Source organism: Strix uralensis, chromosome 5 (assembly GCF_047716275.1).
Source record: "Strix uralensis isolate ZFMK-TIS-50842 chromosome 5, bStrUra1, whole genome shotgun sequence".
NCBI classification, from domain to species: Eukaryota; Metazoa; Chordata; class Aves; order Strigiformes; family Strigidae; genus Strix; species Strix uralensis.
This window is the reverse complement of record NC_133976.1, coordinates 57,201,835-57,225,284: the sequence shown is the minus strand read 5'-3', so window position 1 is coordinate 57,225,284 and position 23,450 is coordinate 57,201,835. Positions and strand designations below refer to the sequence as shown.

General features: G+C 43.9%; 1 protein-coding gene and 1 long non-coding RNA gene across 2 annotated transcripts; one reads left to right on the top strand and one right to left on the bottom strand.

The window, feature by feature from the left end:
* Positions 1 to 3,901: 3,901 nt before the first annotated feature.
* LOC141944469 (uncharacterized) lies at positions 3,902 to 6,273 on the bottom strand. The gene is made up of 2 exons (XR_012629248.1): positions 5,578 to 6,273; positions 3,902 to 4,054 (listed from the first exon to the last, which is right to left on the bottom strand). It is a non-coding gene; the product is annotated as an uncharacterized LOC141944469 (long non-coding RNA).
* A 180-nt stretch (positions 6,274 to 6,453) lies between these two features.
* Positions 6,454 to 18,718, top strand: RBX1 (ring-box 1). The gene is made up of 5 exons (XM_074871069.1): positions 6,454 to 6,629; positions 8,956 to 9,034; positions 15,731 to 15,801; positions 17,096 to 17,181; positions 18,539 to 18,718. The coding sequence occupies exons 1-5, from the start codon at positions 6,552 to 6,554 to the stop codon at positions 18,549 to 18,551; spliced, it is 327 nt and encodes a 108-aa protein (XP_074727170.1). The 5' UTR covers positions 6,454 to 6,551; the 3' UTR covers positions 18,552 to 18,718.
* The last annotated feature ends 4,732 nt before the right edge of the window (positions 18,719 to 23,450 follow it).

Here is a 23,450-nt window from a genome sequence, read left to right as displayed (position 1 = left end):
TGCCAGAAATACTGGAAATCCTGCCTTCTGAGAACTATCTGAGTTAGGTACCACAATTTTTTGTTCCTGCTTATGCTGGTATGGGAGGCAGGGGACTGCTGGATCCCTCACTCTTAGCTTCTTTTGTAATATCCATATAGTTTTTGCACCTGTAATTGCCATGTCTGTGAGCCACCTAGTTTATTTTTCCTGTTACTTTATGTCTATCCAAGAAGTAGTGGTATAAAATTAGTTATTTTTTTTTCCCTGAAATCATATCTGAACTCAACCTTCAAATTCCAACTCCCCTCACAAAAAAAAAAAAAAAAAAAAAAAAAGCTTGGATTTTGATTTTATAGTTTTCAATTGCAAAATAGTGTCTTTGCTATGACTACCAGGGGCTTCAACAAAATGCTTTTACTGATAGCAGCATCTCTACTATTGTGACAAAGAAGAATGGCAAAGGCTAATGAATTGTGTCTTGTTGAGCAGGGCCTGCAGTTAGGAAATTGATTCAGTTAGAAGAGATCTTTGGAGGAATTTTGGGATACTATATTTTTTGTAAAAAGGACAAAGAATTAATGGGGGAAGACAAACGCAAAGCTGTAGCTTGACGGTTCTCCCTTTCAAAGAGCATCAAAACCTTTGACTCAGTGGAGGTGGATTCCAGACCTCCCTTTGCTGACAGTGTTTTTTTCTGATTTTAGTGCTTATTGTCTCTCTGTGATTCTCTCCCCACATTCAAGACTGTTAAGGACAAGTTGTAGATAAGAATATCTGTAAACAGTGTTTTAGTGTCTCCCACACAGCAGTCTGGAACTGCCTCTCCTCGTGTTACTGAAGGTTCATGGATTTCCCAAATCAGTAGGAGTTTTATATGCAGGCAAGCTTGTGTTACTACTTTGATTACTCTCATGGTTTTTCCTGGCTACTGTTAATTAGCCTGGCAGATCTTCCAGTGTTGCTTACATGCAGTAGTAGATGAGTATAACTACTTGTATTGAGCTATCATAACATTCTCCTTTTTTTGCATCCTCCTTGAAAGGATAAAAGGCACTTTGAAAACTCTTGTCTAAGCAATGCAGGAGATCCAGACTGTGACCTAGCACTCAAATGATGTCTCTAGTGTGGTTACTGGTGCTGTCTCCTGCACTTGGATGATCTCATAGCCTCTTGTCACCTCATGCAGTTCTTCTGGGATGTTCAGGTTAAAAACAATCACTCTCCCGCTACTACTTTCCTGTTACCCTCTGAAAGACTTGCCCTCTCTCTGAATTACAGTCTCAGCCCCTGTCTCTGACATCTCTTCAGGATCCCAGCTCAGGTTAAAGCAGGACTTTCTCAAGCCCTCTCTCTTTTCTGTGTGTGCATTTTTGGCTCGGTTGCTGTAGGCAGTCTCACTCTCCCACCTCTTCTTCAGCCTTGTGAATAAGAGGCGAGGCTGCAGCTGACCTAGATGTATGGTGACTCTTGGGGCCACGTCTTGTCTCCCCAGGCTATGGGAGGCATGGAGAGCCCTGGCTCCTCTGGGGACCTCCGCGCAGGCTGCCAGCCTGGCTGCAGAACATGTCCTCTCCTCTGAGCAGAAGCTGAGATGCTGGTTACTCTCGGGAGGTGGCAGCAGAGCCAGATGCGATGAGCATCTGCAGCTTGGCGCCCAGAACTGCAAAGGGGTGGCAGGGAGGTGGGGCTGGTGTGGGATTCCATCTGGGGTGGAGCTCCCTAGTTGGGGGTGAGGATCAGGATGGGGAGCATGGGGGTGTTGATGCATAGGAGGGATAGCTTCAAACCCTTTCTTGAAGCGGAGTGGCATCAGCCCAACATCCTCACTGTAATGCACTGGGGTCTGTCTGTCCTGATGACATTTCTCTGTTTCAGCTGCAGCTGACCCTCAGCCGCAGTGTGGGGCTGAGATGCCCACTGTGGGGACAGTGTCATTTGTTGAGCCTAGAGCCACACCCCCGGCCGCTTTTTTTCATGTGTGGGGAAAGCCTGTCTGCAGGAGATTGGGCGCAGTCATTAAGTATCATGGTTTTTGCAAGCACCTACTTACCTGCAGGCTGCCACAATGGCTGTGTGTTATTTTACCTGCAAGTTATCAAGCAGCTTTAGGTAAAATGCCGAAAGAAAAGAAAAGAAACAATTACTCACCGTCTCATTAAATGCTACAACCTGCTCCCCTCTCAGAATATCATCTATTCTCTTTAGCTAAATTATTGGGGGCTGGAGGCTCCATTTATCTCCTGAGGTTTTAGTAATGGATTGCAAAGCCAGGGGTACTATATGGGGTATAATGTGACCATCATCTGGAAAACACGCACAGAGGCAGGAGGTTTGGGTTTCCGCAGAAACCAAGCACAGTCTGGTCTAAAAATCTATGGGATATATTGCTTAATCTACCCCTCTGGCTCTGTTCTTTGAATTCAACTTTCCTATGCCAAGCACACTGAATCAGCTGGGGATGCTACAGAGCCTTGGTGGGAGGTTGTTTGCTTACTTCATCAACTTCGAGAAGTTTTGTGGCAACACGGGAAGACAGTGGATTCAGTTTTGCCCCAATAGTAATTTGTGAATGCTGTCTGTGGGTTTGGGCATCCAAAAGCAAAGGGTGCTAGAAATCCCAATTTAGTCAATTCAAATGGTTTTAGTAGCATCAGCAACTGGAGGGCAGCCAGCCAGTCCTACAGTTCTTTACAAAGTAATAAAATGCACTTGATTTTCACTCCTTGGTTTGCAACCATTGCAACCATTGAACGGGAAGTAGTCTCATATACCAGGTAATTCCTGCTTGACGCTGCTTAGGGCACCACTGAAACCACACCTTAAGCAGGCAGCACTGAGAGGGTGAAGCACAGAAAGGCAACAGAAAAACCTGAGTTTGTAAGGACCTAGAAAGGGGCCACCTCCCTTTTTTCCCCCCGCTCTTTGCTCCTGGCAGTCTTGGAAGGCCCATCCCTACTCTCATGACTGTACAGTAAAGGAAAGTTGTTGTTCTGAAGCGTGTTTGAAAGTGTTGCAATTCTCTCCTCTTTCAGAGCAGTTTCATTCCTGAGAGTGACCTGATTGCCCTAGAGAGGTCCTGTGGCATTGCTGAGGATGAGTCGTGATAACAGAGGACGCACCGCTTGTCTGCGGGGCTGGGAAGCAGAATGCCAAAGGCTGTGGTAGCAAGGATTGGAAAGCAAAGCAACCTTTCCTGTGTGCCTCTTCCTTCTGACTTGGTTAGTTCTGGGGATCCCTCCGTTCTGGTGCCTTGCAGGGGCAAGTTTTGTCAGTACCACCACTGCCAGGCCTTCTGCCCAGTCCCCACGTGGGTGCAGGTGAGGAGAGCCAGGGCTGCAAGCAGCTGCCCCTCCACTAGCAGTTCAGCCAGGGACACACATTCAAAGGGTGCATGTATGGGGGGCAGAAATAATTTGGAGGATAAATCCCACATAGGAAAATGTTGATGGCTGCAGAGGGAAAAAAGAAACACCAACAGAATGAATGTAAAGAAGGGAAACGACCAAAATAAAAGACACTGGTTTTGGAAGGTAATTTCACTGGAGTCACCAGGTTGTTGGTACCTTGCCTTTTGGAACAGTTTTTGACAACTGGGAGAGGAATTTTGTCTCATTTTAATTGTGACTAACCGTATTCAGAACACTTGTCATGTGTCACTTTGTCTGTCAGCTTGGCAGTCTCCTCTTTTTCCCCTGTATGTCCCAGTGATTTGAAAAGTGATCCATTCTTCAAAGCATCCCTGGTAATCTGGACCAGAGTGTTGTATTTCTTTTGAGGCTGATTCTTTTCAAAGCTGCAGCCTTTCTTTCTGCAGCAGCTACTGACACCTCTCTATAACATATAGCCCTAGGAGGGGGAAAACAGGTCTGCAGGGGCTGCATTTCTCCTAGAAGGAAAGAAATTAGAAATGGCACTAAAATCAACAGAAAACAGTTTATTTAATGTACAGTAAAGAGGGTAGCTCAGACCTTTTTATGAAGTGCACGACTATTAGGGAATACCATCACTAATTTCACTTTGCGAAGCACACTGGAGATCTCTTAATGCACTTCCCGTTGTTGGTATTATAGATCTGCAAACACAAATCAGTAAATATTAACTAAATAAGCATGCAGATATATGTTCTATTTTGCACCATGCTTGTTATCTTTTTTCTGAAAACACCACCACCTTTTTAGCAAGACTCAAGATCTGCATTGCTATATTCTTTTTGCTGCCAGATACAGAAAGATAAATCCAGACCATATGATTGCTGGCTGCCTGGCTTTTACCCATTGGCAACCATCTCCCTGTGGTGACATCAGCTGAGGTGGGAAGACTGTAATTTTATATTGCAGTAGTCATGTAAACTGAAAATGAATGTTAACATTTCTCTGGTTTGTTCAATGTCCTGGATTCCTACTGGGAACATCACCATACAGATTTAGGGTTAAAATTAATCTTTCTATTAAAAAGAGTATCTTGCAAATTCTGCTTTGAGACGAGCTATTTTCTTGAAGGTGAAAAATCAATTTTCCCAAGCACCCACCTCCCATTTTTAACATACTCCTTTGCAATGGCTTTCCCACTACAGTCCCGAATAAGGAGCAACAGAACAAAAATCTGCATCTGTGCAGCTTCATTTTATTGTTAGCTATAAGAGATGCACCATAGCTGAGCAGCATGTGGGAAAAGGGGCAGGTAAGTGAAATGGAAGCTTTCCATGTAGATAACTAGAGGTGTTAAAGGGTGTATAAATGAGAGAGGGCATTTTTCTTCTTCAAACTTACTTTTACTGTGCAACTTTCAAGCTCAACCTGACCCTGCAAACACTAGGTATGTGCTTAACTCAAGGCAAGAAGTGTTACATGTCTTTCAAATATGAATCCCATTGAAAATTATTCCAACATATTGAATGGTGGCATCATCTTGTCCTTACCACAAACCCCTACTTTAGCTTAACATTTATTTGGAGACTGCCAGACATCCCGTCCCAGCAGGCACTGGATCACAAGTAAAAGCTGTATCATCCAGCAAGATGGATATGATGGAGCCAGACTGGAACTGTGCTATTTGGCCCAAATGCTTACGATAGATATAATATAGATATTGCTTTCCTGTACATACACAAGGGAATGCCCTTTCTGTGCTTCTACTATCTCCTCCTTCCTGCATCCATGCAGCAAGAGTGTACAAATTGATTTTAAAGGGTTGACTCTGCAGAGAGATAGCATGTCTACAAGCACCTGCAAAGCTGGGTGACATTTCAAGACCTGCTGGGGAGTATCTTCCCCTCACTTTCCATATCTTGGGGAATACTACTACTGACTGTCTCAGAAAAGTACTTTGACCTGTACTGACAAGAAGAGGAATTTCCCAGTACTAGCTCCCATGCCTGTTGTCTCTATCTTTGCAACAGAATAGGCAGGGCTTGGGCAACTCCAGCAGCACAAGTAAATCCCATGTTAATTATAACTATTGTTAGCCTAATTTACGTGCTAAAAGAGTAGTCCAGACAATGCGAATTCTGTCTCTAGCAATTCCATGTTCCGTTTAAAATAAAAACCGCACTGCTAGTGAGCAAAACGGCTACAGTAGTAACACCAACGACCCTACCTCATTCTGCACTTGCTGGAGATCAGTTACAATAGAAGAAAACAAGCCAAAAGTTTAAGGGCTGAAGCCCTTCCTGTGAGGGCAGAGACAAATCCCAAGAGATTTTAGCGAAATGCTATACGGGAATCAAGAGCCCGAGTACGCAAAGCAGCGGGGGCTGGGGTCGTACTTAAAAGCGATCCTCCAGGCAGGAGCCAACCCCCCCCCCGTTAACCACGCCACCTCCTCCGGCTGCCTGCCATGTAAGCGGCAACCGGCCCTGCGACTCGGCGGATGGAGGCAGGGGAGCCCCCTCCGCAGCAGCAACAGCGAAGCAGGGCCGTTCCCCACACAAGCGCCCGTCACCTGCCCCATGTCCCCTCCTGCTCTGCCGCCCGAGCCGCGCCCCGCTCCTCCGCCGGCTCCCAGGCACCGCTCGCCCCTCTCCCCATCTTTCTCCCGCCTCGCTGGGCCCTTGCGCAGGCCCGGGACGGGACGGCCCGGCCCGCGGCACCTGCTCCCCGGCCGCGGGGAGGCGAGAGCGGCGCTCGCGGGCTGCTGAGAGAGGGAAGCCCGGCACCGGGGCCGATCTCGGTGCGCCCTCCGCCGCTTCGCCTGACGGGCGAGAGGGCCGCGCCGCGCCGAGCCGAGCCGAGCCGAGCGGGACCGGGACCACGCCCGCCCCAGCGCCCCGGGCGCGGACCTCTCGGAAGGCACCTCCCCCACCGGCTCCGCACGCGCGTGCGCGTCCCCTCCCTCCGCGTTGCGCAACTCCGCGGGGGCGGGGGATGAAGTAACGGCGCGCAGCCCCACCCTGACCGGCGCCTTTAAGAGCCCGCGGCACGTCACCGCCCCGCCGGCCCCCCAGCGCGGCCCCTGCCCTCCCCGCCCCTGGGGGGGACGGGGCGGGGCGCGGGGGTAGCCCCGCCCGCCATCCCTCGCCCCTCCTCGCCGCGCATGCGCGCGGAGCAGGACGGGCGATTCACGCACCCAAAATGGCGGCCGCGATGGATGTGGACACCCCTAGCGGCACCAACAGCGGCGCCGGCAAGAAGCGCTTCGAAGTGAAGAAAGTGAGGCTCGCCGGCGTGCTCCTTCAGCTGTCCCAGAGGGCGCCGCCCCTGGCGGCAGCGAACGAAACGGGGGAGAGGGCGACTTCCCGCTCCTCTCACAGAGCCGGGCGCCCGGTTCCGCACCGGCGCGCGGGAGGGGCGGGTGGTGCCTGCGGGAGTCTTGGCATGCGCGCGGGCCAATGGCTGAGGTCGGCCGCCGCACGTGGAGCAAAGGCTGGCCAATCAGCGGGCGCGGCCGGCGTGGGCCTCGCGGGCGGGAGGGGGGGGTCTGACGGGGCCGCCCCTGTCAGGGGTCCGCAGCTCGCTCCCCCGGGCGCTCCCCTCCCTGCCGGCCCTCGGCGGCTCCCTGCCCTCCTGGGCCGGGCCGAGCTGCGCGGAGCCTCGGGGCAGCTCGGGCCGGGAAACAGGGGTGGAGTGCTGCCTCCTCGTCGGCCCTGGCCACTCTGGCCCAGCCGCCCCAGCTGCCTCGTGTACTGCATAAGACGCTTTGTACAAATCTGTGTGGTGGCTTTTTTTTAACAAAATTTTTTCTTCTTCTTTAAATTAAGCCGTAACAACGTGTGTGTAGTCAGCAAATGCTCTCCTGTCACCCTGGCTTTGTCTGCTTCCCCAAAACAGCCATAATATCGCTCTTCTGTCCAATGCCACCCATTTGCCTGTCAGCTGCATCTTGGTAGCAGTACAAACCTGTTACAGGAGTGTGCAGAGGAGGTAGGGAGGCTGTGTGGGCTTGTACTAAGGTAGAATTGGAGGAAAAATGACCCCTGGACTGGATATCGACAAACATTTCCAGTGACTCCTGCTCGTAGATGCAGTTTGTTTGAAAGGCAACTATCATCTGTGCTGATGGAAACCCTTAGCCCTGTACAGGTCTATGCAGAAGGAGGTGTTTGGATGACCGGACTGCTTGTTCTTTGGAAATAGGGACAGATATAATAGCACATGAGAGGAGCAGGAAGTGGCGCCTTTTATGTGTCAGTGGCATTCCTCCTCCCCAGCAAGGTACCAAGGCGCCCCTGTTGCATATGTGGCTCAGTACAGGTTTGTGGGTCATAAGAGTAGATTATGATGAGACAAGAGATTAAGTACCTGAGAGTGTGGGAGAGATGAGGGTGCTGGGAACTTTTATCCTGGCTCCCTTGACGTGTGGATGAGGTCCCTGAGAGATGAATACCTCAGCCAGAAGGCTGGCTAGGCTGGAAGTTGGAAGATGGGGAGAAGAAATGGAATCACTGCTGCCACATTTCCTAAGAGATCTAGTAGTAGTGTGATGACCTTTTATATCAGCACTAATCAAAAATGGAAGTGCTTATAATAATTGATATTGCTTATCAGTACTTGGCAGTCTTCATTCCTTCTTCAGAATCCTGAACTGAGGGGAAGCAATGAAAACATTGAGACGTAAATGGAATAAAGTAGAGAAGATTTACTGTGGTACAGTCAAAACAATCATATACTGAAAATATGGAAAAAACCTAGACTACTTAAGTAGTAAATGAAGATTACCCTGGCTACCAATATGCTGTTGTATTGCTTTGAATATTGAAGGCAAGCCCATTTATTTAATGAATTTACAAAAGACCTAATTATGTTTTTTATGGGGAGGAATAAAAAGGTGCTATGCTTTTCTGTATAGCTTGTCTTAAAGTCCTCATTCTGAATCAGTTTTCTAAAATTGCCATGGAAACTTGTAGCCAACCCTTCCCCTGAAGAAGCATGGTAGAGAGATATTCCTTTTTTTGTTTTTCTTTTATAAACAAAGTCTTTGAAAGGTTAATTTAGTAGCACTTTCAGTTTTTTATATTCGGCCTTGCTGGTACGTCATTGCCTAGTAACCTTTTTGCAGAGGAGATTGTTCAAGAGTCAGAAGGGTAGCATTAGAGATGGTTTTAGTTATTGTCCCCAATTGCTCAGGGGGGTGATTACAAGTACTACTTCGAATAATGGAAATTCCTCTTAACTAAATGGCATCTGGATTGGCCTTTCTGCAAGGCAACAGAATTGAGGATGTGTCATGAGCTGGAATAGAAATGCAGATGGTTGCATTTGTTTCACAAAAAAAGGGGGCTATGGGAATTATCTTCTTTCTGAAGTTGGAAGGAGACATTGTGTCGGGGAGGTATGTGAGAGGATGTAACCACTGCTTTCTAGTAAGCTTCTGAACTCATAAAGAATTACTCTGGACTTCCAAGATTTTTTTTTTAAAAAATATCCCAGCTTTTCCATTTAAAAAATGCATGGGATCTTGAGGAATAACAAAGATTTCTGTGTGCTGTAAACTGAGTCAAAATGATGTTTTTCTTTTTCTTTTTTTCCCCCTCTCTAGTGGAATGCAGTAGCTCTGTGGGCATGGGACATTGTGGTTGATAACTGTGCCATTTGCAGAAACCATATTATGGATCTATGTAAGTAAATGGTGGGGAATACAGTTGACAGTTTTGACTTGTACAGGATGCACAGCTGAAATTTCCCCTGTTGAGGGTATAATTCCACAAATGGAGCTCTCACTTAGGATCTAAGTCTTCACAGTGCAAATACTAAGCTCTATTTTATGTAATGCTGTGAAGTCCTATAATCTGGTTTTGTGACCTCTGCCACCATACTGCTTTTCTGTCACCCTTTTCCTTTAAAGAGTAGGATCACTTGGTACCACATCTACAGACAAGATGATGTTGCTGAGTGTATTTTGGACACAACAAAGAGGAAGAGAAGTAATGATAAAGAGCAAGGAGGAACTGACATTCAGGGTTGACAGGTATTGCTTACAAAGAGATGCATTAGATTTTAGAGTTGGGGGTGTTGCTATGGGTATCAGCTTTCTGGTGACACTCATTAGGATGAAATCTTGTCAGGCTTCCAGTGTCTGGCCAGGAAAGGCTTGGACCAGTGACTTCATTTGAGTCATCATTCTACAAAAACTACTTTGCATAAGTTAGTTGATGTTAGTATGGGGAATTTTGTACCCATCGAGAGAATTAATTGTTCATTTACAAAGGAGAATAATCAAATGCTAAATCAAAGCCAGTGTATTGATAGTAGTGGTTTAAATTTCTGCTGTATAGTCTTGATGATTCAATTAACAAATATGCTTTCTATGTAGGAAAATAAGGTGATAATGGAATTAAGTGTACAAATTTCTGTTGTGAAATAGGTGTGCACACATGAAATCTCACTGGTTTCAGTCACTTAAAGGATTGGTAATGAGTACGAAACTTTTTTTTTCCCCTCCAAACTGGCAAGATACTCTTGGCACTCTAACTGTCCAGCTTGCTTCAGTCATGAGGGACAGAAGACTTTAATATACCCCAGATAGACAGTTCACCTTATATGCTGTATTACTAAAATATGAGGATTGTGAAACTCCCCAAAACAAGAACAGGTACAGCTGCAGTGCCTGGAAATAGCCTATCATGATCCCATTGTGATAGTTTTGTTGCACTTTGTTTTTATGCAGTGGCCCTTGGAACTACTGGTAATGGTAACTTACTGTCAGTAAGCCTATATGAAAAGAAAACATTTCAGAAAAATGAGACTCAGGTTTATAGTAACAACTAGTGAGAGATGCACTTGATTTTACATCATATTTAAATAATAGTTACAAAACAACTTTCAGAAGCTCTTTTTAATAAAGAGAAGACGCACTGTAACACACAGGACTGAAAATGGTTTAAGCAAGTTCACTTCTGTGCTTTGGGACAGATACATTTGTATTTTGAGCCAGCAACTGCCCATCCATGCGTCAGTTTATTCTTGGTTATTAGAAAGGGAATGATAATGCTAAAGAGAAACAAGTGAGAATAGAGATTATGAAATATGCTGAGACCCTTTGATGTAAAGATTTCCTTTTTCAGTACCTCTAACCTGTGCCATTTTGAAAGGTAGTTGAGGTGGACACTAGACTACTACTTAGTCTCTCAGATTTATGATATATTAGAGAGGAAAGCATGTCACTGACAGGCAAATGGAATTTTAAAGATTTGTTAGAACATGTTACATTTATAGACTTTACAAATGTATAAATATATAAAATCGTGTAATTCAAGATAATTATTCATGGTAAGTGAGATATGTTGTAAGATGGTGGATGCTGGCGTGTTTCATGCTATGAATCTGCTTCAGAATTAATAGTGCCTCTCATGAGAGTCCAAATTCGGTCTCATATATTTGCTATTTTTTATAAATATTTTTTTTTTATAACTCCATCATCACATGTGCTATTTTTTATAAATAGCAAATAGCACATGTGATGATGGAGTGATGTGGAGGAGCTGGAAGGAGAGTGGACAGATGTTATTTTCCAGTGGTGAATTTTGTGTGTCAGTTCTTATAAAAAAGAAAAAATCCTACTGAAATGGAGGTGGGGTTGAGAGTGTATAGATAGATTAGGAAAAACAGTGAAGGAAAAGGGCATAGGCAACTCTTTTCTTTTTTGAGTTGCTCAAGCATAACACAGTATTAATTTGGTTATGACCAAGCCTGGTTATGAAAAGCCTGGACTGTAAATGACAGAACAAAGTTGACAGTATACAGAATAGAAGGGGTATCTAAATTGGTGTTCTGAGATCAGTGTTGGCTCTTTACTTCCTTGATACAGATCATTAATGTTGTTAAACAACACTTTAATTAGATTTTCAAACATAAGATGTGAAGTGATGGGGAATTGAGGAAAAATGAATAGAATGTGTAGGGAAGAACAACACAAGATTCAATTTGATAAAATGCAGGATACAAATGTCTCCCTCTCCTAGTGATGAAGAGAAACCTTGAAAGGGAAAACATTAATAGAGTGATAAGTAGCACGAGCCATGCTAATGTAAGATTGTTAACATTATGAGGTTAGGCATCAGTGTTAAGGTGTCATGCAGTTCTCCTCATGTATGTACATTGTGACTCTGTAATAATACAGTCAAAGGATTCCCCCTGTCCTCAATCTGATTTGTATTCAGTGTACAGAAGGATTGAGTAGATTTTCAGTGTTTTGGTTTCATTTTTCTCTGGAAAGACCCGGGTCCTCTTTAGATTTTACTTGAGCAGTGTTCCTGAGTTCAAAGGCTTGCTCCCTGGTGCTGTCATTGCATGGGGAGTGTTAACTAAACACTGTGTTTAGTACAGCGGTTTCTGATCTAAAACATGGAATGTAGTATTGTAGTAAGGTAACCAGTATAGTTTTGAACTGTGTAAAATGCGCCATCAAAATACTGTCCCCTTTCTTTGATAGTGAGAAACAAAGTACCACGTTATATTCCAGCTTCACAAAGATAGCTTTATTGCATAGAATCCAAAGAAGAATCTCAGGATGCTTAACAGGTTGAACGATTTTGGATTTATGAGAAGAATAAAAGAACAGAACTAAGTATATATAGTTTGCTAAGTCATAAGTAGGAGTGGAAGATGATAGCTGTGTACATATATTTTGAGAGTGTGATACTAACAGGAAATACTGAGTGTCATACAGTGGGGTTATAAGTAGGAGGAATCATATGATGATATGGTGGGGGGGAAACATAGGGTAAGTATGTAGTAAAATCTGCAGATGATTCCTAAGAAACTGGGGAGAATTGCAAGGGAAAAATTCTGGAGTTCCTCTGAAGTTTGAAAAACTAAATTGAAGAGCTTATTCTGTATTTTGGGGGAATAGACTAGACTGGAATATTTCAGTTCGAAGCAACTAGTGTAGTCCAACTGCCTGACCAACTCAGGGCTGACCAAAAGTTAAAGCATGTTATTAAGGGCATTGTCCAAATGCCTCTTAAACAGAGACAGGCTTGGGACATCGACCACCTCTCTAGGACGCCTGTTCCAGTGTTTGACCACGCACTCAGTACAGAAATGCTTCCTAATGCCAAGTCTAAACCTCCCCTGGTGCAGTTTTGCACCATTCCCATGCGTCCTATCACTGGGTACCAGGGAGAAGAGATCAGCACCTTTCTCTCCATTTCCCCTCTTCAGGAAGCTGTAGAGAGCAATGAGGTCGCCCCTCAGCCTCCTTTTCTCCAAACTAGACAAGCCCAAAGTCGGTAGCTGTTCCTCATAGGACGGCTGCTCCTCATAGGACAAGTAACAAGTGTCCTTTGAGTTTATTAGCCTGGTTATTTATTGTTTCTGTTTTCTGAGTGAGTACATGATGTGTTGTGTTTGCCAAGCTATGTGTATATATTTCTCTTCTTCCCAGTAAGTTGATCCCTTCATGACATGATTTTAGAAGGCCACACGTAAAGAGAAAGGGGAACCCATACAGTGGTTACCCTTGCTCAAGTGGAAGCTGCTTTGAAGAGTCTTATCAATTTACCAGTGCAGTGGGCTGTTACTGTAGCTGCGAACAAAAGACATACTTTACTTCTGTTACCTGCCATTATGGCTACTTAAATCTTAGGTTGCTTTTCTTGTTAGGTAAATATACAGGAGATTTCTGCAATACAAAATGTATAGGAGGAGAGATGGTTCTTAGTAGATGCCAAGATTTTGATGTTGCCATTAGATAATGTGCAGTTCTCTAACTCCCAGAGTTGAAATGCTTCCATTGCATCTTTCATAATTATTTACAGGTATTTCAGGTTTTAGCTGTATCTTTTTGCCCTGACCTCCAGATAATCTGTCAAAAGCAAGGCAACAGAAGAGTCGTTCAGTATTCCTCCAGTACCTGTTACTGTCTGTTTCTTTTGAGTCAGCAGACGGTAAATAGCTTCTCTTTCTTTCAAGAGCCAGAATCATCAGCTTTCATTCTCTGACAAAGATTGTTCGTTTGTTTTATTTCTTTGCTGATATATTGTCCTTTTCTGAAATGAGGCAAGTAGGAGACCAAAAAGTGCTTCAGCTTTTGGGAGGCCCTTTTTTGGCAGTAGTGCCAGCAGTAGTCTCCAGCCTGCTTGATGAGGGAGTTAAATCTGGGTGTCTTGTTGGAAGAGCCTTACATCACCACCAGAGAACTCCCCATCTATTTCTCCAAAAGTTCATCTGTCCTCTTAAGCTTTTGGGACTGTCATGTTTTAGACTGTATTTGGTTGTCAGCAAATGTTTGAATAACACTAAAATGAATTCCAGTGCTGCTTTTCCTCCTTACCTAAACCACCTTTTTCCCCTCTCGATCCCAGTCAAAATATACAGTCCTTTGAAGCGTGAAAAAATAAATTAAAATTGTATTGTGTTCCAGACCATACAGCTCACAGGTTAGGGTCACTGGGGCGGGGGGGGAGACAAAATTACATAAAAATGGGCTAGATGGACTTCAGATCTAATATGTACAATATCCTGTTTCCAGCAGGGAAGGAGGAAAAGAAACAAGTATATTGTGTGCTGGAATACTGGAATATTTTCCTTGCTTTCAGCAGAGACTTCCTGAGTTAAAGTTTGCTTACCAGTTGACTTTTCTTCCTTCAAATGAATTTCCTCTCCTTTTCCTACTATCTTCTCACCATTTTCTGTTAGTGTACAGACTCATGCCAGATATTTAAAACTTCATATAATATGCCCCATGATACTCAGCAAGACTGTGAGTCTATACTGCAGTAGCAGTAAAATTGTTGCAGCAATCTTGGGTGTCAAATTTTAAACAAATGTCCAAAGTAACTGAACCTCTTCATGGTTCTTGAGCATCTTCCATTTTCTTAATCATACTTAGTTTTATTGCTGTATGTAGTGAGGGTTTATGGAATTAAGACATCAGACGTTTCAGGTGCACTGGATTTTGTTCTTTTCTATAGGCAGGCCAGGGATTGAGCTCTGGACTTCCTGCTGTGGTATATCGTATCTTGATGTAAACCATATAATAAATACAGGTTCATTCAAACCTTGCAGAACAGTTGTTGCTACTGAGTTTCTTTAGACCTTAGTCTTGTTTTGAGTAGTTTTTCATGACCAAGGTTAACTGATCTCTCTCACATCTCAGGAAAAATGGGCCTTTCTCTTATTTTGTTCACCTCTACACCTGAAAGAGAGTGAAAAATGGAGAAAGAGGTGAATAGGACAGAGCAAATAAAGATCACATTTTTCAGCCAAGCCTGTGGGGTTTGAAAGTTTTTTGAATCTTTAGTTGATGAATCAAATACTTTTTCCTTTGGGCACACAAACAGTGAACAGAGAATTGGAGCTCATTCAGACATTTTCTTTGCCAGGAAAAAAAGATCTGCAAAACAAGGAAGCAACAAGCCCATGTATTGAGTTCTAAGATGATCATCTATCAGCATGTCTTTTCAAATCATTTGGGCTTGACTTTTAAAGAAAGCATCCTTTAGCAGATGTAAAATGTTGGTCTCATAGGTTTGTGCTGCTGACTGTGGAGGAGTTGGAAATATCTTTTTTTCTCCTGAAGTTTCTTCTTGAGCTGGAGCAGAAGTGAATTGTTTAGGCTTTAGAGTGGAGAACCAGTTTGCTGGATTTATTTTCTCAGTGCTGTTCTTTCTTCTTTCCTCACTCTCTCATCTCCTTCATCTATGCCACCTGACACAAAAACCCAAAACACAACCCAAACCCATAAATAGTCTTTATCTTTTTTGGGATTGTCCTGGGTACTCAGCTCCAAGGTATAAAAGTTCACAACATACATTTTTAAACTGTATTTCCTATTGTGTATTTTTGGGGTGTACTTACCTGTTACAAGATTATAGAAAAAAAACAGGCAAACTGCAGCTTTACATGAGCAAATTAATTTGTAAATATAACTGATGGTACATAATGTCTGACAAGACAGTGAATTTATATTTAGAGAAACCTGTATAAGAAATTTAAGTAAATGTACCTTCAACTGATCATCAAAAGACATCTCTTAAAACACAAGAGAAAAAATTTAAAATATTTATCCTTAAAATTTGAAAAGCAGATATACGTTACCAATAGATGAGCTGTGTACTCTTGCCCTGTGGAACTTTGGAATGCTAAAAAAGTAGAGGAAGGAGGAAAGCAGGATGAAGTATATTTTGATCTGATACTTTGGGGAAAACAGTACACATTAAACCATAGCTTTTGACACTTGCAGATGTAATAAACGCACAAAACAAAGACTTTTTTTTTTCTTCCCCACTTGCTAATTTGAAGAAATCTACGAGTTGGTGTTGCATGTACATCTTCTACTCCTGCATATCTGTGTTTAATCTTTCTTTTCACAGGCATAGAATGTCAAGCAAACCAAGCATCAGCTACCTCTGAAGAGTGTACAGTTGCATGGGGCGTCTGCAATGTAAGAAAAACTGTTTTATTGTGGAGCTTATGGGTGGTGATGTTATCCCCTTTTTTCATGACTCGGCAAAACGAGTGCTATAAAATGTTTTAGATAATCCATGAGAAAAAAGAACTTTAAACACCATATGTTCACTAGAGTGTAGAAAGGAGAGAAGAGAAAAAAAGTGAAAGTTGGAGAGGTGTAAGACAGAAGACACAGAAGAGAAGATAGGCCTTTACCCCCTTTTTTTTTTCTTTTTTAAAAAAAATAATAGATCTTTCATTCTGAGCATGATTTCCTGATCAAGGGTCTGCCTAGGAACTATGCTTTTTTTTTTTCTTTCCCTGGTAATAGGATTACTTGGATGTCAGCATGCTTGATTTGTCTTTGTGCAGGCTGATTCAAGGAGTCAATGTGGGGTAACTAGGTGATTTGCTTCCCTTTTCGGAGGAAGATCAGATTTCTAGTGTATAATCTCCAGCTCTTCAGTTTGTTGCTGTATGCGCTCCTTTGTACATGGTGCCACTAGCATGTGAACTCAAACTTGCATACCTCTTGGCTAGCCTGGGTCTGAGTTGGAAGATAAAATTTTCCGTAATGGAATAACTACCTGTTCCTTAGTCCCATCCTTGCTATGCTGTGGGATCAAGTTACAGCGTGATAATGCTGGAACGGGATTACAAATGTTGCAATTCTGTTTGCAGAGGACAAGAACAACTTTTTTAACCAGGTCAGAATATTCTAGTGTCAAAATTATGTTATTGTGTGCAAGAGTTACCACAAGTGGAAGCTTGTTTTTAAGTAGCTGTATGGAGTATGGAAAAGGGTGTCCTTATTAAACATGTAATAGAGATTTTTCTTCTTTGTAATTTTGCAAGTTCCTTTTTATTCAGGCTTTGGTTTGTCCAGAAGACTGGCAGAAAGCTTCAGCATACATATATATCATCCCTGCTACTCACTGTGAAATCCTCTTTCTTGTCTTTCTGATTATGCTTCTTATCAGCATCTGCTCTGCCGATTTTAGCAGCTGCTAAACTCTGTGTTCTCTCCTTCATCAGAAATCAGTCAGTTGCCACTGTATGTATGCACTGTGGAACAGGCTCCCTGCTGCCATTTCACTAGTGTTCCCTTCCTCTCTGAAAATGTGGATCAATTCCTTGGTGTTAACCAGTGAGCTGGCTGATTAGTCCTCCCCACCTTTGTCTGCAAACACTTACTACTCTCTTCTTACCATGATGCTTTCAGTGGTAGCTTTCACATTGAGATACATTCATGTGTTCTGAAATGATGTGATCTGAACTTTCTCTTCCAGCATGCTTTCCACTTCCACTGCATCTCTCGCTGGCTCAAAACTCGCCAAGTATGTCCGCTGGACAACAGGGAATGGGAGTTCCAAAAGTAGGTATCTTGCACAGATTTCAAGACGAAAAATCCAATTGTCCTTCGTTAATAGAAACGATCAATGTCAGATATGTGGGCAATCTCTCTCATTTGTGGGTCTGAGGGCATAGTTGCTGTTGGGAAAGGTTTTTTCTCCACCTTGCTGTATAGGGACGTTTCCTTCGTCACCCAATGCTAAATGAGCTCTGAAGGAAGCCCAAACAGCTGTGGGGTGAGTGGGAGTTGTTAAAAAATAGTGATTTCTGTTGGCATTCTCACTAAAGAATGGAGAGCAGAAGAGAAATGAAATTCACTGGAAGTGGAGCCTCATGTGAATACTACACTGCCGCATGAGCAATTTGGGTTTTGAAAATGACCTGAATTTAGCTGCTTGTGTTCCAAAGCATTTATGCTGAGGTGCCAGATGTTTTATTGGGCCCCTCTGTATCTTGGTGATTTGTTTTATAACTCTAATAGGCTCAGAGATTAATACACCTGATTCCTAAAATCTGGAAATCAAATGTCCATGTAACCATTGATGCAGCCTTGGCCCATTTATTCATAATTTCTGTATTCTTTGTTTTGGTTTGTGTTTTTCAAAGGTCTGTTGTTAGAATAATAATAGCAGATCCATGGATGGGTTTTTGAGGGGTAATTGTATTTTTGAGAGGTAATTGTACATTGAGAGTACTTAGGAAGTTGGTCTGTCACTTGTTTCATTCTGCACCATTTATCCATTAATCTTTTCTTAACTGTGGATTTTCCCTCTCCCCGCCCCCTTTTTAAAAATTAAAAAAAAAATAATTCTAACCGGAGTCCAGATTAAAACAAAGTAAAACAGATACTATAACTGTTCAGGATTGTCTTTGGGATCTGGTTCACAACCAGTTGTGCAAATCATCATTGACATGACAACTTGAGTACCATAGTTCTGGTATTAGAATGTTTTAATGAACACTTAATGAAAATTGAGCCCATGTTGGTTTGCTAGTGACTTAATATTGCACAGGCAGCATGATGAGAAATGGAGACATGAATGAATATCTTCTTATATGTGTGGGGCTATGACATGCTTTGGCCTTGTTTTCATGCAGGATATATTTGAAGTGGGATTTGGGGCAAAAGATGATGATACTGAGGGTCTCTTGCATATAATATTGTGGATTGCTCAGGCTCTCTTCTAACTAGTATCTGGATAGACTTCTGGGGGAAGTGAAATGTGGAGAACTTCCTAAGGTTTCCATAACATAGCATTTCACCTTCACCTGGTTTACATGTTAATTACATTGTGGTAGAATGAGAAGAAATCTGCCCGAATCAGCACTAGTATGAAATGTAATTTTTAAAGAAGCATTAATGTGTCATATATTTGCAGGTATGGACACTAGAGAGATGGTCACCCTGCTTCTTACTACGTCGTCAGCCTCAGTTGTTCTTGTCACTATGGGTTTGTTTTAGCAATGAATTAAAAATCATTAATGTATACAATTCTTCTTTAATGTTAATTTCTCATTATATACCATTGAATAAAATCTTGCTGGAGCTTCCCGTCAAAGTTTTGTGTCTTGTGTTCAGGAGTGGGCAGTCAGTGAATGAGGGAGGAGAATTATCTGCAGACCGGGGACTTAAGCTAGGCGGTTCTTAAGCTGGGCAGCTCTTTTTGTCGCTCTGCCCAGTTTTTGACTGTGAGTTTGGTCTTACTCCCAAGCAATCAAGAACCACACCTCTGGCTCACTGAGGTCGGCATTAAGTTCCATCGTGTCGTGCAATGGGTGCAGGACTTGGCCTGGCTAAGCGTAATTTACGCAAATAGCGTTTCATTTGGATGTGCTTTCTTGCAGCTGAGTTGAAATGATGATCTATAAAATTAGGGGTTGTGTCATTATTAGAAACTACTCTCTCTTCTGCTCTTGAGTTTGACTAGACCAGCTCCTCTGCAGAGGAAAATTTCACGAACGGTTCCCAATTCCATCTGTTTAGCTTGGGGGACATTAACTGAATGCTAGTTTTTATCAGTGCTCATAAAGCACTTTCATGTGTGAGGTGAAAGTAAACTCAGGAAATTCACGTGCTAGATTGGCTGGAAAGCTGAAAGTAAGCAGTGTACAAAGAAACTAATTCTTATTTGACTTTCTACTGGTATTTTCCCAGTTCAAGCCAAGCTGTAGTTCTTACTGGCCAAAAATTGTTACTCTGAAAACTACATAATGTTTTGTTTGGTGTCTCCTGTGCCAAATGGCCTGGTGTCCTCCTCACTGCATCAAGTTTTGGCCCCTATGTTGACAGCCTCAGCAGATGCTGGGAACTCAAACAAGGTCCAAGAAATTCCTCCTGCTACAAGAGGCTGTGTCCCTTCATGTCAGCAGCCGTAGGTACGGTAAATTTCTTTCACTGGCTGTTCATGATGCCACCTTTGGATCAACACTTTTTTGCTGGTTATTGAGGATGGGAAATTTGATAGCTGATGTTAAACATTAGTGTGCTATAGTGATAGGGAATAAAGATGGTCATTGACAGAATCAGAACTTGCAGGTTTTTCAGTAATTGCTGGGGCTCTCTTTAATCTGCAGCAAGCAAATGTCAGGATTATTTTATCAGCTGGTGTCAGTGCTTTGAAATAATACGCTTTGCTGTTTTCCACCCTGAAGAAGAAAAGAGGAACAACTAGAATCAGGTGAGTTTATAGCTAGACAGTTTATTTACCAGGTTTAGTTGGTAGAAAGATCATCCTGAATTGGCAAGGTAGTTCTGGTGATGGAGGAAGGAATGGAACAGAGAGGAGTGGGAAGATGATCTCAACAGTGGTCAAAGCATTCATCCAGGCAGTGGGATACCAAGGTTAAATGCCAGTTCCTGAAATTTGAACTCCCATTTAGTGTCCTGTCCAGCTGAGTAAAATGTCAGTTGTCCCTGTTTACAATTGTCCATTTTGTTTGCAGTGTTTGATCTTTTTTTTTTAATTTCTTTTTTTTTTCAGGACCTGGAACCCAAATGCTCACTGATTGGGGAATTTATGTTCTTGAGAACTTTGTTTCAGGTCCAGCTACATCATTCTAGTTTGTCTCCCTTTAGTCTGTGCATATTGCCCTGAGCATATTTTTTTGGCTGGGGACAGACACATCAGTGCAGGCATTTCCCTCTCCTTCGTGGCTTCGTGTGCATTTGCTTGAGGCTGTGCCTGCAAGAAGACAGGGGGTTTTTGTATTTTTTTTATTGCTTTTTTTTTTAATGGATCCCTCCAAATGGCAGGCTACAGGCAGTCTACCCCCACGCCCTTTGAAACTGTTCTGCTGCAGTGCGTCAAGCCCTAACTGTTAAATTTGATTTCAGATTGCTATTGTAGCGTCTGTCCCAAACCTGGTTTTCCCAAATGGAAAAATACGGACTGTAAAGCAGCAATTGCTTTCAGGCCTAGGAAAGAAAATCCTTTTTCAGCTGCTGCCTGCTGGAGTGGCCCTCCTGCTGCCTCCCCTACCGCAAAGGGCCACGCTCGGTGACGACCCACAGCAGCTCCAGCACAGGGCTGCCAGCAGCCCCGTTTTCCATAGCGCATTAAGGGTTGTGTCTGAGGGCAGGAGTAAAAGCTTCAGCAGCGACCTAAGAGAGAAGCTCTGTGGCACAGGCCGCATCAAGTGAAGGTGAGAGAAATCTATTTTATCCAAAGGCAACAAGCGCCCCGTTTCCCCAGGGCATGGTTGCTCGCTCAGGCCAACATTGCTCTGTCCTGACTTTTATGGTTTGGCCTCCATCTGCACTGAACGTGGTGGTGGTGGGAGGGGGAAAGCCCTTTCGTTCCCACCGCCTTTTTCTTTTTTTCCCTGAAGCAAATGATTTTTATTACAGCTGCCCTTTCTTGCAAAATAGAGGGTTTTGGGGTGGAAGGAGGAATTGGTCACATTTCCACGCATTCTGGGGGGAAGGTAGGTGTGCAGGGGAGAAATGATGACCATGTCAGTGCTGTTTGCCCATCCTATAAATGGAGGATGCATCTGAACTGTGGACCCAAAAATAAAATCAGGAGAAAATGATGGTTAAAACTGCAGAAAGTAGTGTATCCTGCAGCTGCCCGGCTTAGAGGAAAAACAAACCACTGGTAGACCTGCTGTGGAGCAGAAGGCAATTTTGACATTTCTAATGCTTTCCACAAGTTTGTCCGCTGAGGCGAGCTGCATCGCTGAGCAGACTCTGGTGGAGAGCACTCTGGGCACACCAAAATGACCAGACAGTGGCTTCCTTCTCCTCCTTTTGGAAAGGAGGCAATGAGCTCCAGGTGCTGTGCATCATCGGCTGTGCTTCATGCACCAAATCCCTTGCTGCTCTTGCATTAAAATGCCAGAATTGGGATGACATGGTGCCAAGACAGCATGTTGGGCTATGCAGAAGTAGGAGGGGACGGATGGGAATTTCCCCATCAAAATCACACTATGGGCCATATATTAAAAAAATTTCAGGCCATCAGGAGTCTGCTGGCTGAAAGGTGTCTGTTGTCTGAGAGAAATGTCTGAAGCCTCACCCAGTTTGCCAGCTTTGTAGCGACACGCCATGGTTGCTCACTTCAGCCTGGGTGAAAGCAGCCACTGCCCAGAAGCCTCCAGGCCACAGCTGGAGAGAAGTAGGAGGAGGTAACACTGATGAAGGTCTTTTCCTACCACAGATTCTCCAGGAGGCTGGAGGGGAGGAGGAGGATGGGTGTGGAGAAGCATCCCTTGTCTCCCTGCTTTGCTCACCCTGTTCTCCCCACAAAACCTGTGGGAAGAGCAAGCTTTTCTTGCCTGCTTTTGCTTTTCCCCACTAGCTCACTCTGCCAATATTGCTGCCAGCTTTAATCTGCTGTGAGGAAACACGCTGTTCCCTGCACCACACACTCTATACATTGCTTCGTTTTCTTCCTCAATGCAGCAGGTTTTGCAGCAAGCCTGTTATTGCTCACTGTGGGGTGTCTCGGGTGCATGGATGGCTTCCACACGCCCCTCACCCCACCACTGCCCTCTCCCAGTTCCCTGTTGCTCACTCTGGTCTGTTCTCCTCTTTCACTTTTCCCCTCTCTGATCTGGTTCCCATGGAGATCCCAAGGCATCAATGGTGCTGTTCCTCCATCCAGAGCCTGAGGGAGGGGGTCAATGGAATGATTTTGGGCTCACCTGGGCTGAAGTTGCATCCAGTCCCAGAAGTCAAGCTACAAGTTGCTGGAAGATCTGTTTTGGCTCTCTGTCACTTGACTCCTTCACAACAACAGGACATTGACCTGTTTTCTCACTTTTTTCAGCTGCTTTCCAGCCTCTCCCCATCGGACATGGAAGGGGATGCTGCCCAAAGCTCAACCCAGTGGCGGCACAGCTTGCTGGGCCTTCACATCATCCCATTGCCAGCAACTGTCCCGGCTGCAAAAGAAAGAAAAAACCCAAACCAAACAAAACATTTGAGGCTGCAATTTAAAAAATCTGTTGAAAATTAGCACCAGCTCATTCTGGAAAGGCCAGATCCGGGTGTGGGGGATGCATGACTGCCTGCCGCCTTGCTGAATTTACCCACTCTACTGCAGCAGCCTGGATTTTGCCTGTTTGCTGCCTTGTCTTTCCATATGACTGTGAACATGCCTCAGCCACCTGATTTCTTGGTCCTTGCATGAAAGGTGAGTCCTGCCGTCACTGCTCTAGCACATAAGCCAGAAGGAGGGCACAGCAGTTGCCTTTGGAAAGGTACAAAAGGTACCAGCGTGGTAGGGATCAAAACTCAAGATGGGACTGCGAAGCAGTATGACCCTGGTGCATCAGGATTTTTTGTCCATGGAGCTTCAGATAGGTATTTTCAGTTGATCTGCTGTCACAGGCAGATGATCCTAGATGGCAGCATGCTGGCGGTGCCTTTGAGAACATGTCCTCTTCTGGTTGTGCTGTTCTTCCTTGGTTACCCTCATCTCCTCTTTGTTTTCCTGTGTTGGGTCTCAAGTGGATGCTTATGTGCTGGGGAAGGGGATTAAAGGAGGTTTTCTTCTCTGGAGACACGGCCTTTTCAGTATCCTTTTCATCCCCCTTCCTCTTCCATGCCCTAGAAGATATCAGCTACAATGCAAATCAAAAGGGGCATTTGTCTGAGAGAGGTGGTGTGCCATTGGAGCAGTCTCTTCATCCCAGTTGTACTAGATGCATTGAAATGATTAATTCTGACATTTTAGACATGAAACGTTATGATTTTTTAATGAAAAACATGGGCTTGTATGTTTTGTGTACTTTCCCCGCCCCCAAATGTCAGTATTGTGGATTTTTTGAAGGGCGTGCGTTTGCCAA